The sequence below is a fragment of the Desmodus rotundus genome, chromosome 11, assembly GCF_022682495.2.
Source record: "Desmodus rotundus isolate HL8 chromosome 11, HLdesRot8A.1, whole genome shotgun sequence".
NCBI classification, from domain to species: Eukaryota; Metazoa; Chordata; class Mammalia; order Chiroptera; family Phyllostomidae; genus Desmodus; species Desmodus rotundus.
The window spans coordinates 83,140,814-83,155,380 of NC_071397.1; the positions used below are offsets into that span (position 1 = coordinate 83,140,814).

The 14,567-nt window shown below is 41.4% G+C and overlaps 1 protein-coding gene across 4 annotated transcripts in view; it reads left to right on the plus strand.

The window, feature by feature from the left end:
• Positions 1–14,567, plus strand: part of ARFGEF3 (ARFGEF family member 3) — a 166,346-nt gene that overhangs the window by 2,260 nt on the left and 149,519 nt on the right. For all 4 annotated transcript variants that reach the window (XM_024551900.4, XM_024551901.4, XM_024551902.4 and 1 more), the window contains exon 2: positions 4,195–4,246. In XM_024551900.4, coding sequence (XP_024407668.2) covers positions 4,195–4,246 — 52 coding nt within the window. The remainder of the gene's footprint in view (positions 1–4,194; positions 4,247–14,567) is intronic.

A 14,567-nucleotide genomic window follows, 5' to 3' on the forward strand; every position in this document is an offset into this window, starting at 1 on the left:
AGCATATATTTATTTTATTAAGACCTCCCCTGTCCTGAGCAGTGATACATAAGGATGAATAAAATACTTCCTCCCTGTAGAAGTTTATTAGAAGGCTATATCAGAGGGAGAACGCAGCAGGAACAAAGGCACGGACATATGGTTTTCTGATCTTTCCTACTCCAGTCCGTGTTCCACTGTTCCATCTCTTTTTAAAAATAAATTTTATTTTGATTTATTTATTCTTTAGAGAGAGGGGAAGGGAGGGAGAAACAGAGGGAGAGAAACATTGATGTGAGAGAAAAACATGGATTGGTTGCCTCTGATATGCAACCCCACTCCAGCCCAGAATCTGGAACCCACAACCTCACAAACCAGGCACGTACCCTGACCGGGAATCGAACTGGCAACCTTTCGCTCTGCGGGAGAACACTCAACCAACTGAGCCACAATGGTCAGGGCCATCTTCTTCTTTTTGTTGTTTAAATACAAAATACTTTCGCTCCCCTGCCCCACAATTTCTTTATAGATTAAAGTATAAATTCTTTAGAACTCCCTTCAGAATCTAGCCCCAGCCCTCTTTCTTACTGCTCCCCCACCAAGGGTTCAACAGCCTACAGGAAGCTGCAGTACTTTCTTGAACACACTGTGCTCTGCACACCCCTCTGACTTTGCTCCTGCCAGGCCTTCCACCAGGAATTCCCTTTCCAGTCTCCTAAGACCCCACTCACTTCGCAAGCATTCATTCCCGGAACTCCTCAGTTGAATCAGTTGGTCCTCTGGGTTCAGAGGCTGCCTTCATGACTTTCCTAAAGCTCCTGCTGCTCTGGATTACAGTCAGTTGTGTGCACAGCAACCCTTCTCGGGCAGGATCATTGATAAATACATTGGGTTCAAGAAACCAAAACCAAAACAAACGACCAAACAAAAAAACCCTAATTCAAACTGACATAAGCAGAACAGAATTTACTCACTCTGTTAACTAAATGTCCCTTGGAAGGCTGTGCGTTGAGTTCGGCTTGGGAACTAGACACTGGTTCAGGGACCTTGCTCTGCTCTTTTTGAGGTATCTAGCATACTCTGCACGCGCCCCCAACGCTTTGGGCCTGTGGACCATCACATTAGATCATCTCATGGAAAAGGGGCATCAGCACACTTGGACTGTCTCAGGGAAAGAGGGATCACCTCCACTTAGATCATCTTGAGAGAAAGGGGTCCTCTCCCGCTGGGACCATTATGAGGGAGAGAGGAGAGAGGAGTCATCTCCCAGGAAAATCAGCGCAAGAGAGAGGGGTCATCTCTACACCTAGGCCATCGTAGAGAAAGGGACCATCTCTCACTCAGCCCATCACGGGATCCTCTGAAGAGAGTAGAGCTCCCCCAGTCACTGCTGCACAGTCCTTGGTTTCACTTGTTCTCTCTCTTGGTGCCGCTGGGTCATGTGTGTGTCCTTGAATCAGTCCTCTAGCTGAGGAATGGAATGAGCTACCTGGCTTAGACCCAGGCTACAAGGCCCAGTGAAGTCCTGGGGTCAGGAAAGGACGGTATCCTCAAAACACAAGTAGGGGGCTGCTGCAGAAGGCAGGTAGCGGATGCTGGTCGTCCGAAACAGCAAATGGCAATGGTGTGGACGTAGCTTCCTGAGCACTGTCCAGGACTGTGGCTTGTGCTTCTTCGCGCTTCCGCACCTACGGTATGAGAGGCAGATGTTCGATAAATAAATCAACGTGTTAATGACTTGAGGTTTAAGCGATATTCATCCTTTTCTATTTATAAAACTTATGTGTGTTCACTTTAGAGTACTGAACAATATTTGAACAGTATAAAGAAAAAATTAAAATTACCTGTAATCTCACAACCCACGATAACACCACAATTTGGAGTATTTCCTTTTGCAGAGTATGATATCATATATGCTGAATTGCCATTTATATTTTAACTATTTTAACTTTAGTACTTTTGTGGCATTAATAACTTCTCTGAGAATTGGTATTTTTAATAGTGGCATAATAACTGGCAAGGAATATATATGTATCTCTCCTCTACTTGGTGCTATCTGGTTTGTTAGATTTTTTGTTGTTGTTGTTGTCGGTGAGGAAATGGTGTGACTAGGGAATAGAAGAGAATAAAGAAGGGGTCAGCTTGTGGAGAGCCTGAAAGACTAGCATTCTCTTTCAAGAACTGGTAATTCTGGAAGCTTGTGAGCTGGGAAAGAGGGTGAAATAGAATGGCACAACATCAGAACTAGAAGGGACCATGCCTTCATTTTAGACATTTTTAAAACTTATATCAGGGACTCATGTAGACTGGGCTGGGAAAATGGAGGAGAGGAGAAAGTTAAGATACTGGAACACCAAGTAGCAGAAGAAAGATACTATTTACCCACCTTCCGTCCTTCTGTCTTCCCACCCACTTTTCCTTCCAACCCCAGTTTTGTTACCTTTACAGCTGAACTTCTCAGAGTGTCCACAGCGAATGTGTGCGCATCCTTTACTCACTCTTCCACTCACTTCAATCTTTCCCCTCCATCCTCCCACCGACTCTCAGCAACGAATACAGAGACCTCAATAGCAGAACGTCCCCACACCCGTCTTACAGGTCTTCTTGGCCATACTGAGCATACCAGGCACCAGCTTTGCTTTGGCCTCTGACCACGCCCAACCAGTCTTATGAAACATCTTGAGCTGCTCTGTCTCCTTTGCCAGCTCCAGCTCCTTTTCCTTGACAAAGTGTTTGAGTTTCTCAAGAGTTAGCCCTGAGCTCTCTTCTGTTATTCCCAGCCATAACCACAGCATCAGTTTGGTTCCTGAGAGTGTAATGCCCAGGTTTCCATCACCAGCCCACACCTGCGCTCTGACCTCCAGACCCCAGTGCAGCTACCTACGCAGCATCTCCATCCACTTGACTGGAATGGGCTCACTCTGGCTGCTCTGTGACTCCCCTTTCTCTCTTCCTCTTCTTTTAGCTCCTCTAGCAGCTGTGGAATTGGGCACTGGGCACTGCTGCACTTTCTGGGTGGAGTATAAACCCTTTTCTCTGATGAGGAAAATCATGACAATTTGGTCATTCGGTGTCAGAACCCCCCTGTGGGGAGCAGTGTCAAGTTGTCCTGGACGCTGCCCTGCCGTGCTGACTGCTGGGCCGCACTGACCCATGTGGCCTTCGAGCTGTTCCCAGCCCCTGAGGATCAGTCAGGACTTCGCTTTCTTGTTATCCTGTCTCATCTTAAGGACTGACCGCAGTCCGCTCACTGCTTCTCTTGGCCTGTGGCCACCGCAGCACTGATCTGACCGGTTTTGGGGATTGCTTTGCTCACACCAGTGTTTTTTTTGTCCCCTTGGCACAACAGGCCCGGATGCTAGCATCATGGTTTGGCTGTTCCTGCTCCCAAGTCTCAGGACACATTTGGTGTCCATTGTTCCCTCTGCTCTCCTGCAGGGTTGGGGGAGATGTTTCCCCTCCCCCAGGGAAAATGACTCACACTGACAGGGTGTATTACCTCTCAGCAGTGAGGAGAGGAGTCAACGCTGTTTGAGCTGAAAAACCGGAGACAAATTGGAACTATTGAAATAGAAGCAATTTTTGTTTTTTTCTTGGAAGAGAATAGTGACCTTTTCATTATCTCCACAATTGGAGGCAGCAATAGTGTGAGTAATCCACACACAACAATAGTGAAGAATTGAACATCCAAGTTGAATTAATGAGATTTGGGGTGAGCCTCCCATAACCTAATTATAGTGCGATTAAAAAAAAGTTTAATCCACCATGTCATAAATGTGTGCAAGAATAATGAGATGTTACATAAAATGCTTTGTGAAGTTGAAATCCCTCACGTGTAAAATATTTAAGGGTATTGAAACCATAGTTTCAAGGAAACAACTTTTCTTTCTCTGTTTTTATTGCAAGAACATAGAACTTTAGTACATTGTAACTAGATCAAATTGTAATTCTGGTTTAGGTTAGGAATTTAACTATTCATTCTGTGTCTCTATAGGGAAATACGTCCTAATTTTTAACCTTCCCCAGAGAAGTCTCTGGGGCTATCAGGGGAGAAGTATTTTTAAGTATGAATGTTTGCAGTCAAAGAATTGAGAATTGACTACTTTATAATTATAGAAATCTCCGGGGGGAAAAGAAACTAACAGGGAAATTATGTGCAATGCAGATTCCAACCTGTGCACATTTATTTTTCACGCTGTCACTTTCTTTTTGCAGAAACCCTGGGTGGTGTGGACACCATTGTCAAGATCCCTCCCCACTTGCTGAGGTAAGGAGACTGGAGTTGTGGAACACAGTGGGAGAAAAATTGCCCACCGTCTTTTCCTGAAAGCCCAGATAACCTCATTGTTTAATAGCATGATACTTGCTGACCAATGGCTTTTTCGCATACGTGAACTGAGATATTTTGTGAGGTTAGTATGACAGGAACCCGACTGCATTCATTTCTACCTGTCTGTGGAGTAAGGAGAGTCTGTGAGAGGAAAGAACCAGCTGTGGAAGTCAGGGATGAAAGGGTAATGGTCAAGGAGAGAAATGACTATAACCTCAGTGAGGATGTGGACACTGGACAGTTATCTTCTTCTGTGGATTAGGATATGGCGCCCCCTTTGGGGGGAATGCAGCTCTACAACGTGTGGGATGGATTTAGCCTCTCACTGGCTAGCTTGGTGGCTGGACACCATGTCACAAACTCTGCAGCCACACGCAGGCGCCCTGAGCTGTGAACCTATTTCCCTTCCTTCCTTACTGCCCTCATTTTTTTTAATTTTCCCTCATCCCGAGAAATACATGACTTTTGTGGAAAATTTAGAAAGAACAAAAAAGGTACAGGGAACAAGAAGCATAAGTGGTAGGTAGGTAAGAAATAGACAGGGGTGGGAGAGGGAGGTTAAGAATAGTATTTGGAAATGGAGAAGCCAAAGAACTTATATGTACGACCCAATGACATGAACTAAGGGAGGGAAGAATGCTGGAGGGAGAGGGGTGCAGGGCAGAGGGGGATAAAGGGGAAGAAAAAAATGGGACAACTGTAATAGCATAATCAGTAAAATATACTTTAAAAAAGCAAGTAAGAAAACAGTCCATATTTACACCACCTAAGGATAACCACTGAAAATAGTTTAATACATTTTTTAACAGGCTTTTTTTTCACACACACATGTCTTTACACATTAATGTGAAATTTTATTTACACATTTGTTCCCGGTGTGTGTGTTTTTTTAGTCACCATCATATGCAGAATATTTTCTGATGTTAATATATGTACTTCCAATGAAAATATTGCATGTTCTCCCATTATATGGCTGCTGTAACGTAATTTATGTAGTAGCTTTCTTATTATTAGACATTTGGATTGTTTCCAGATTTTCTTTGAGATTATTAAAAATATTGAATTTGCAGTCTTTTGTTGAGTCTAATTTCTATATTGTCAGGACATGGTAATTTATTAGGCATTTTCTCTATTTTCAAGGAGATTGAACAAGAATTATGTTTCTGTCCTTTTAAAAAATGTGTTACTTCTTGTGTAGACCTGAGATCTGCTACAGGCTGATGTGTTGTGAGGGAATTCATGTGTTACCCAAACTGAGTTCCCTTTCATGTGTATCAGGCTTCTAAAGGAATGGCCCGTGTGGCAGCAACGGTCTTGCTTAGAGGAGGGTCGCGCCCCTGGGGCAGGGGGTGGGTGGTGGTCCGAGCACTCTGGAGAATGTGAAGACTCTCTAAGAGACACAAAGCATGGGTAGTTTAGGGAGGTGATTCCGGGTCCCCAACTTCTGTAGGTGCCCAAAGGATTTGGCCACATCTTCTTTTCCATCTCACTGCTTACAGTCACCCTTCCCTCACTGACAAAGGAGAACCCGCGGTGTGTGGTCCTGGGGTGCAAAACTTTCCCACTGACAAAGGACTATGAAAATATCGGTGTCTCTGTTGGTAAGGGGATGGATATAATGACCAGGGCACACATCTTTTTGTAGGTTAGATTTTACTTCTCAACCTTCAGCAAAATCGAAGAAGGACTTAATCTGGTTATAAGATGATACATAAAATTTTTTTTGATAAGTCTCCATTTAGCTCTTATTTATGAAAACAAGGTATCTTACTGCTTATATATATAAAAGTGAAAAAAAAGCATGGAATTGATGGTAAACCCCACCTTATTATAGCAATAAGGAATACTCATCCATAGGTATATGAACTAATTGAGGAGAACAATAAACTAGCTCTTTCCATTTCTTTAGAAATGCCTTTCCAATTAAATTGTACTTTCCATGTTAACTGCATTAACCTTCTTACAAGTAGTTATTAATGCTGCTTGGATCGGTTGTGCGCGTTAGTAATGATAGCTCAAACTAGAGGAAAAGTGAACACTTAGCCTCATGGCCACAGGAAATTAAAAAAAAATCACTTTATACACATTTTGTTATAGAGAAATATAATGGGAAGATTAATGGAAGCCTCTCAAGCATTAAAACATAATGTCAAGAGGAAATTCTGTGGGGAAGTGGAATGAAAATACGAGTTCAAGGAAAAAAGACAATGATGAGGCCTTTTTTACTGGGAAAGATCTTGTTCGTGTATTTTTTTGATGGATGAAGGTGGTTTTAAAATGGGTGTGGTATTTAGATTTCATTACACACACTTAAATGAGTGATATGTTTTAATTAAAATTTGTTATAATTTCAATATGCCAGAATTATAGCCTTTGCAATTAATTAAAATTATAATTAAAAATTTAAATGTTAATTTAAAATGTGTGAAAACAAGAATTCTAAAATTTTCTTGGAAGCTACAAAAGCAAAAATGTTCGATGACACTGCTTTGTAGCCTGTTTCCCAGGCCAGGGGCTAGGGGAACCCACAGCAGGTCTCCTGGTCCCCGGTTGGGAATGGTCATCACAAGACAGCTGGCCTTTTCGAACTCTAGGTGTGTGTGGCCAGATGAGTTGGATAAAATACAGTGTTAATGGGCCTAGGGACATGTATTTTGTCCCTTGTTTAGATATTTATCTTTGTTTTTATCCATGGTTTTAAGGTGTACTCAGGAGCCAGCTAGCTATCTTTTTTTTTTTTTTAATCTCACTTAGGCCCCTTAAAAAATTATTGATTTTTTGAGAGAGAGAGAAACATTGATGTGAGAGAGAAACATCATCAGTTGCCTTCCATATGCACCTCTGCTGGAGATCAAACCCTCAACCTCGGTATGTGCCCTGGCCAGAATCAAGCCTGAAACCTTCTGGTGTACCGCAGGACTCTCCAACCAACCAAGCCACCTGGCCAGGGCACCAGGGCGCCAGTTAGCTATCTTATGCAACCCATAGGAGAGAGTCACAAAATTGGTGGGAAGGATGATGAACTGTGGATGAATATAGATAGGTGTCTTTACTTATCTGCACATGTAGTAGAAATATAATTCAGAGTTTTTATTCTATGACAAAGAGCTGGTGATGCCATCCTTGTATACAGAGGAATGTGCACTATTGTTGTATTCCAGCTGGGCAGTGAGGTCCGTCAAGCATTCTTATACAGAGAATGGCACCATATGAACGAGATGGCAGATGTGAGCCTTGTACTCAGAGGCTTTGTATTCTGAGGGAGGAGAATGAAGACACATGTAGCTGGAAAACACTGTTACAAGGTTGCAGGTGTAAATTTATTGTAGAATTTTATCTGTATATGGGAGTTTCAGTTTGACCATGATTTGAAATAGTCTAGCATGGATAGAATGGAATCTCAACTTTCACAAAGAACTTCTAATATCTCATGGACTGGAAAGGTAAGTCCCAGAAAGTAGACCCAGAAGTCCAGCAACCAATCCATTGACCTCAGTTAGTATAGTCTTAAATCCCCTCCTCTATACTCAACCTAAACCCCGAGGTGTGAATGTGTATTAGATCGGGGTGGAGAGTTGGCAGTAGTTATTGGGACCCTGATGCTCTATGCCAAAGGACATTGAAGAGTCCTTGGCTTACCTGGAAGCGGCATGCTACCTGCCCTACCCCACTCCTCAACGTGAATTTGACTTGGAGTACTGCATTTCTGTTTTAAAGAACTAAAGAAACTTCACCTCCATCCTGCGTCAATCTGGGATTTGCCCTGTCATCTAGCCCGGGTTCCTTACTTACAGCAGAACTGGTCTAGATGAGATGAAACTGTCCAGGGAATCCTTGAGCTAGCTTGTTAAAGGCAGCCATTGGCAGAGAATCTCTTTGGTGTTTTTGAGTGCTCTTTGGGAACAATCCCGGCTGTTACCTGGCCATGGCCCAGCTGCCATTTTGCTCACCTTCTACATGATTCTTCAGAGCCAGCCTCAGCCTGGTTGCTTTACATTCGCCAGTTGTTACAGTTCCCAGAAAGACTCCAACAGCCCTTCCCATTTGTCTGTGTATGTGTCCCCCAGCTGCTTCCTGTTCCCACCCTGCTGAGCCTCTGCCCTGCCCTCTGCTTCATTTTGCCCACCTGGTCTAGATGCTTCTTTCAGCCTAGATGCTAACATGCTCCTTCTCCTCTTGATTTGGGGACATACTGCTCTTTCCTGGAGGGTGGGAGCATGTTCGTCAGCATTTTTTCTCAGAGAGAACAATCCATGGGAGCTTCCTATTTTATTTGGCATGGTTTTATTTTCATTGCTTTGCTGCTGCTTTTTATGCATTTCAGTGCTTTAGTTCTGTGCTTTGAACTTTGGAGAGACTTCTACAGGACGCCTATTTGTTTCATTTTGTTTTTAATTGAAAAAATATACCTACATCAATTGGGAAGGCTTATATGTGATTTAAAATGGATGAGGACCGCAAATACCTAGGGGTTGGGGGCAGAAGCTTTGATCTCATCATTGTTTCTGCCTTGTTTGTGTCATAGAGAATTGGGGTCCCCTTGGTACCCCCTACTGTCTAGAGGAGGAAGCACAGAATGTCCAGGGATTATGTCTTCAGCTTGTGCTGACTGAATGGAGGATATTAGCATAAAGTCTGGCACAGGCTCCTAGGGAGGGTTCTGCATGATTCTAGGTGAACTGTAAACGCCTGTGTTTCTCCCAGATGTAAATTCATCTTGACGTCTTTTCTCTTGCTGGTTTCTGCCTTTCCTCCCTACCATAGCTGACTTTTCTTTGCAGAGGCACACAAATGTAACTTTGGCTCTGTTGCTCTTTTGCTGGTTCTGCGCCAGGAAAAAAAAAAAGAGAGAGAGAAGGAGGGAAGGAAGGAAGGAAGGAAGGAAGGAAGAAAGGAAGGAAGGAAGGAAGGAAGGAAGGAAGGAAGGAAGGAAGGAAGGAAGGAAGGAAGGGAGAGAAAAGAAAAGAGAAAAGAAAAGAGAAAAGAAAAGAAAAAAGGAAAGAAAGGAAGACTAGGAGGTTTCAGACACTTTGATTAGTCTAAGCCTGGCTCAGCTTTTTTCAGCTTTGAGAAAATTTTTTATCTCAGCAACCTTGCACGGGGCCCAGGGGACCATTTTAGTGACAAAGGGCTTATCCTAGAGTCTGCTGAACTGTTCCAGCTTATTGAGATCACACTTAGCCCAAACAGGAGAGCAGAATTGTCATTTTTGTGTTCACCACAAAACCAGTCCGCAAGGAGAATGTGGAGCAGCCTGCGGCAGTAGGGACGCTGAGATCCATGTTAGAAATCAGGATGCCCTGAAGATCTAGTGTATCTCCTTCCTTTCTCTACTGCTATGGATGACAAAGAGTATTCCTGTCACCTTCTAACATAGTATAAGTGACAATACTCTACTATTTCCTAACTTACAAACAGCTGCTTCTGTGTGTTATCTGCCAGCCTGTAAGCCAGTCTTAATGGTTTTCATGTCCTATTCCCTTCAATAAGAAAGGCCTACAATTGTTCTCAATTATAAAGCTTCTCCTTGTTAATAGCTCCTGAGCTAAAAGCAAATTTAAATGATGCAGTCAATTAAAGAGGCGCATAACCCACCCAGGCTAGAATGTAGGAGCTTGGCTTGAGTTATATTTTGTGATGTGAGCAAGATACTAATGTGCAAAAACCCAGCCATTGGCCACTTGTCCTTCCTTTACGACAGGTAGTTGATGTCTTTATTTTATAGCACTCAGGTCTAAGGGAAGTGTAAGAGGGAAACATAACTGCATTTTGAAAAAGTATGACAACCCAATCACAAATTTCCCTTCTTAGGCCCCATCATTCCTGTTGAATGGAATGAAGGTGGCATCTTGGATATGCAGGTTATTCTGTGCACAGTTTTCATAATTTAGCTATACCTTACAGGCAATTTAGGTCTGGATTTCCTGCTTTTATTTCAAACTATGCTTCCGACATATTGGTTTTTTTTATTGTTGTTCAATTTACAGTTGTCCCCATTTTTCCCTCATTGCTCTCCCCTGCCTTACCCACCCCCACCTTCCACTTTCAATCCTACATCCCCTCTTGTCTTTGTCCATAGGTCCTTTATACACGTTCCTTGATTTGACCCTTCCCCTTCTTTCCCCCATTATTCCCCTCCCCCCACTCCTGTGGTCACTCTCAGTTTGTTCTTTATTTCCACATCTCTGGTTCTGTTTTGCTCGCTTGTTTGTTTTGTTGATTAGGTTCCACTTATAAGTGAGATCATATGGTATTTGTTTTTCGCCACCTGGCTTATATCACTTAGCATAATGCTCTCTAGTTCTATCCATGCTGTCATGAAGGGTAGGAGTTCCTTCTTTCTTTCTGCTGTGTAGTATTTCATTGTGTAAATGTACCACAGGTTTTTTATCCACTCATTTACTGATGGGCACTTAGGCTCTCTCTGTATGAGCCCATGGGCCCTCTGTATGAACTCTTTGGAGAAGTATCTGTTTAGGTCCCTTGCCCATTTTTTAATTGGATTGTTTGTCTTCCTGGTGTGGAGTCATGTGAGTTCTTTATATATTTTGGAGATCAGATCCTTGTCTGACGTATCATTTGCAAATACATTTTCCCATACGGTTGGTTCCCTTTTCATTTTGCTGTTGTTTTCCTTGGCCATGCAGAAGCTTTTTAATTTGATGTAGTCCCATTTGTTTATTCTTTCCTTTATATTGCTTACACCAGGAGACAGATCAGTGAAAATATCACTTTGTGGACTATCTGAAATTTTCCTGCCTATGTTCTCTTCTAAGACTTCTATGCTGTCATGACTAATATTTAAGTCTTTTATCCATCATGAGATTATTTTTGTGTATGATGTAATTTGGTAGTCAAGTTTCATTTTTTTGCTTGTAGCTGTCCAGATCTCCAAACACCATTTGTTGAAGAGGCTATTTTTTACTCCATTTTATGCTTCTGCCCCCTTTGTTGAATATCAATTGACCATAGAGATATGGGTTTATTTCTGGGCTCTCAGTTCTGTTCCATTGATCTGTGTGTCTGTTCTTATGCCAACACCAGACTGTTTTGATTACAGCAGTTTTGTAATATAGTTTGATATCAGGTATTGTGATCCATCCTACTTTGTTCTTCTTTCTCAGAATTGCTGAGGCTCTTCAGGGTTGTTTATGGTTCCATATAAATTTTTGAAATGCTTGGTCTATATCTGTGATATGTGTTATTGCTATTTTAATAGAGATTGCACTGAATCTGTACATTGCTTTGGGTAGTATGGACATTTTGATGATGTTAATTCTTTCAGTCTGTGAATACATATACTTATCAGGGTTCTCAAACTCATTTTCACCAGGGGCCACATCAGCCCTGTGGGTGCCTTCAAAGGGCCAAATGCAATTTTAGGACTATAAATATAACTACTCCTTAACTAGGGGCAAGGAGCTCGGCGCTGCCGCCAGGTAGAAACAAGGTGCCGGGCTGGATTAAACAAGGTGGAGGGCCAGATTCGGCCCATGGGCCTTGTGTTTGCCACCTGTGCAGTATATGTTTCCATTTATTTGTGTCTTCCTTAATTTCCTTCTTCAGTGTTGTGTAATTGTCTGTAGTACAGGTCTTTTACCTCCTTGATTAGGTTTATTCCTAGGTACTTTATTTTTCTTGGTGCTATAGCAAATGGGATAATTTTTTCTAATTTCTGTTTCTGATATTTCATTATTGGTGTATAAAAATAAAATGCCTTCGATTTCTGAATATTGACTTTGTATACTGCTGTTTTGCCAAATTCACTTATTAGGTCAAGTAGCTTTATGGTGGAGTCTATAAGATTTTCTATGTACACTATCATGTTATCTGCAAACAGTGACAGTTTTACTTCCTCCTTTCCAATTTGGATGCCTTTCATTTCTTTTTCTTGTCCGATCACTGTGGCTGGAATTTCCAATACTACGTTGAATAGAAGTGGTGAAAGCAGACATCCTTGTCTTGTTCCTGATATTAACAGGAAAGCTTTTAGTTTTTGCCTGTTGAGTATGATGTCGGCTGTAGGTTTCTTGTATATGGCCTTTTTATGTTGAGGAATGCTCCCTCCAATCCCACTTTCCTGAGTGTTTTTATCATAAATGGGTGTTATATCTTATCAAATGCTTTTTCCACATCTATTGATATGATCATTTGATTTTTGTCTTTTCTTTTGTTTATGTGATGTATTACATTTATTGATTTGTGAATATTGTACCATCCTTGCATCCCTGGGATGAATCCCACTTGATCATGGTGTATGATCTTTTTGATGTATTGGTGGATGTGGTTTGCCAATATTTTGTTGAGGATTTTAGCGTCTATGTTCATTAGTGATATTAACTTGTAGTTTTCTTTCTTTGTTATGTCTTTATCTGGTTTTGGGATTAGGATGATGCTGCCCTCATAAAAAAGAGTTTAGGAGTATTCTCTGTTCTTGAATTTTTTGGAATAGTTTGAGAAGGATAGGGGTTAGCTCTTCCTTAAATGCTTTGTAAAATTCTCCTGTGAAACCGTCTGGTCCAGGGCTTTTGTGCACCAGGAGTTTTTTTTATTACTGCTTCAGTCTGCTTGGACTTTCTGCTTCTTCTTGATTCAGTTTTGGAAGACTATATTTTCCTAAAAATTTGTCCATTTCACTCAGATTTTCAAATTTTGTGGCATATAGTTGTTCATAGTAACTTCTTACAATCCTTTGTATGTCTGTGGTATCAGTTGTAATTTCTCCTCTTCCATTTCTGATTTTATTCATTTGTATCCTCTCTCTTTTTTTTTTTTTTGAGGAGTCTGGTTAAAGACTTGTTGATTTTGTTTATCTTTTCAAAGAACCAGCTCCTGGATTTATTGATCCTTGAGATATTGCTTATATTGTGGAATTATACAAATGGATTCCAAGAGAGGGATAGGGACCAAAGATCACTGATGCAGTGGTGCAAATGACTTGCTGAGGTGTTGGCATCTCTCTCTTTTTCACTCTCTGGACTTTCCTACTGGGGAGGGTATGGTGCAGAGACAAGCATCACACTTAGTTGCTTTGAACACCTTTGTTTAAATATTTTATATTTTTATTGTGTTTTTATTTCACTGCCTATTTTTGTGTACTTGAAGTGTTTATAAATCAGTAGCATTATGTAACTACACAGTACCTGGTGTATCTTTTCCAAATTAAGGTCAATAAATTTGACACAAGAGATCTCCCTTTACCCATTCGATAGTCTAGTACTCTGTTAGTACGATGCTTCTTAGCATGCCTAATAGACTGATCGTTCACATTTTCCCAACTAAATTTGGGTAGAGTATAATCTACCCTTTTTTAAACCTTTACTATGTGCTGGGGGCTCTCTTAGGTGCTATGCATGCTGGTCTCAATATGACAGCACTTCTGTGAGGCTAGAGAAGTACTTGGGGCTTGGAGAGACCCCTCAAACCAATCCCGGGTAGAGGCAGAACTGTTGGACCCCAAAATTCACCTTCTTAACCACAGAGTATTACCTTCCCAATGTGAATTTAACACAGAAGTTTATTTTTTCTTATTTGCAATTTATGTGAGAACTTAAGCTATATAAAGCTAAATCTCATGCGGTAAATTATTTGATGAAGCACCATTATTAAAAAGAATTATTGAGAAACCTGCTATATTTAGGCACTGCTCATTCATGAATGCAACTCACTAATGCAGGAATATGGACAAGATCACCTTGTATTGGAATAACTTCAAATGCAATTGTTAAGGAGCTAGAACTATAAAATGGGGGTGTGTGTGCTACTTTTAGGGGAGAGGCATGAATTAGTAGAGCTATGGAGATTATTGTGTGTGCATGACTTTGCCAAGAAATGGCCTAAATTGACTTTTCCTATCTGTAAGGAATAAGGAGACCTTAAGATAAAAGAGACATGAGTCTAGAATTGGTGTGAATGCGCAGTGAGGAAGCCAGAACAATTATGTAATTAAATAACTAACTCCATCCTCTCTGAGCTTCTGAGCAAGGGAAAAGGCCAAGTAGCAGCTCAGGTGGTTTCTTTAGGGAGGGTTACAGTGAGCGAACCTGCAGAATTACCAAGAGAAGATTTCGTGTAGGGCTCATTTTTAGGCCTAAACCAAAGCAATACATCTAGAATAGATCATATTCTGAATAGAAGCAAACTGGGTCTAATTTTGAATTTAAGTAAGTCCAGAGAAAACTGTTGTATTTCAAAGATTTTTTCTTCCCCCTGAAACTGTAATCTCTCCATATGCTTGCTTAATTTTGTAAATCCCATT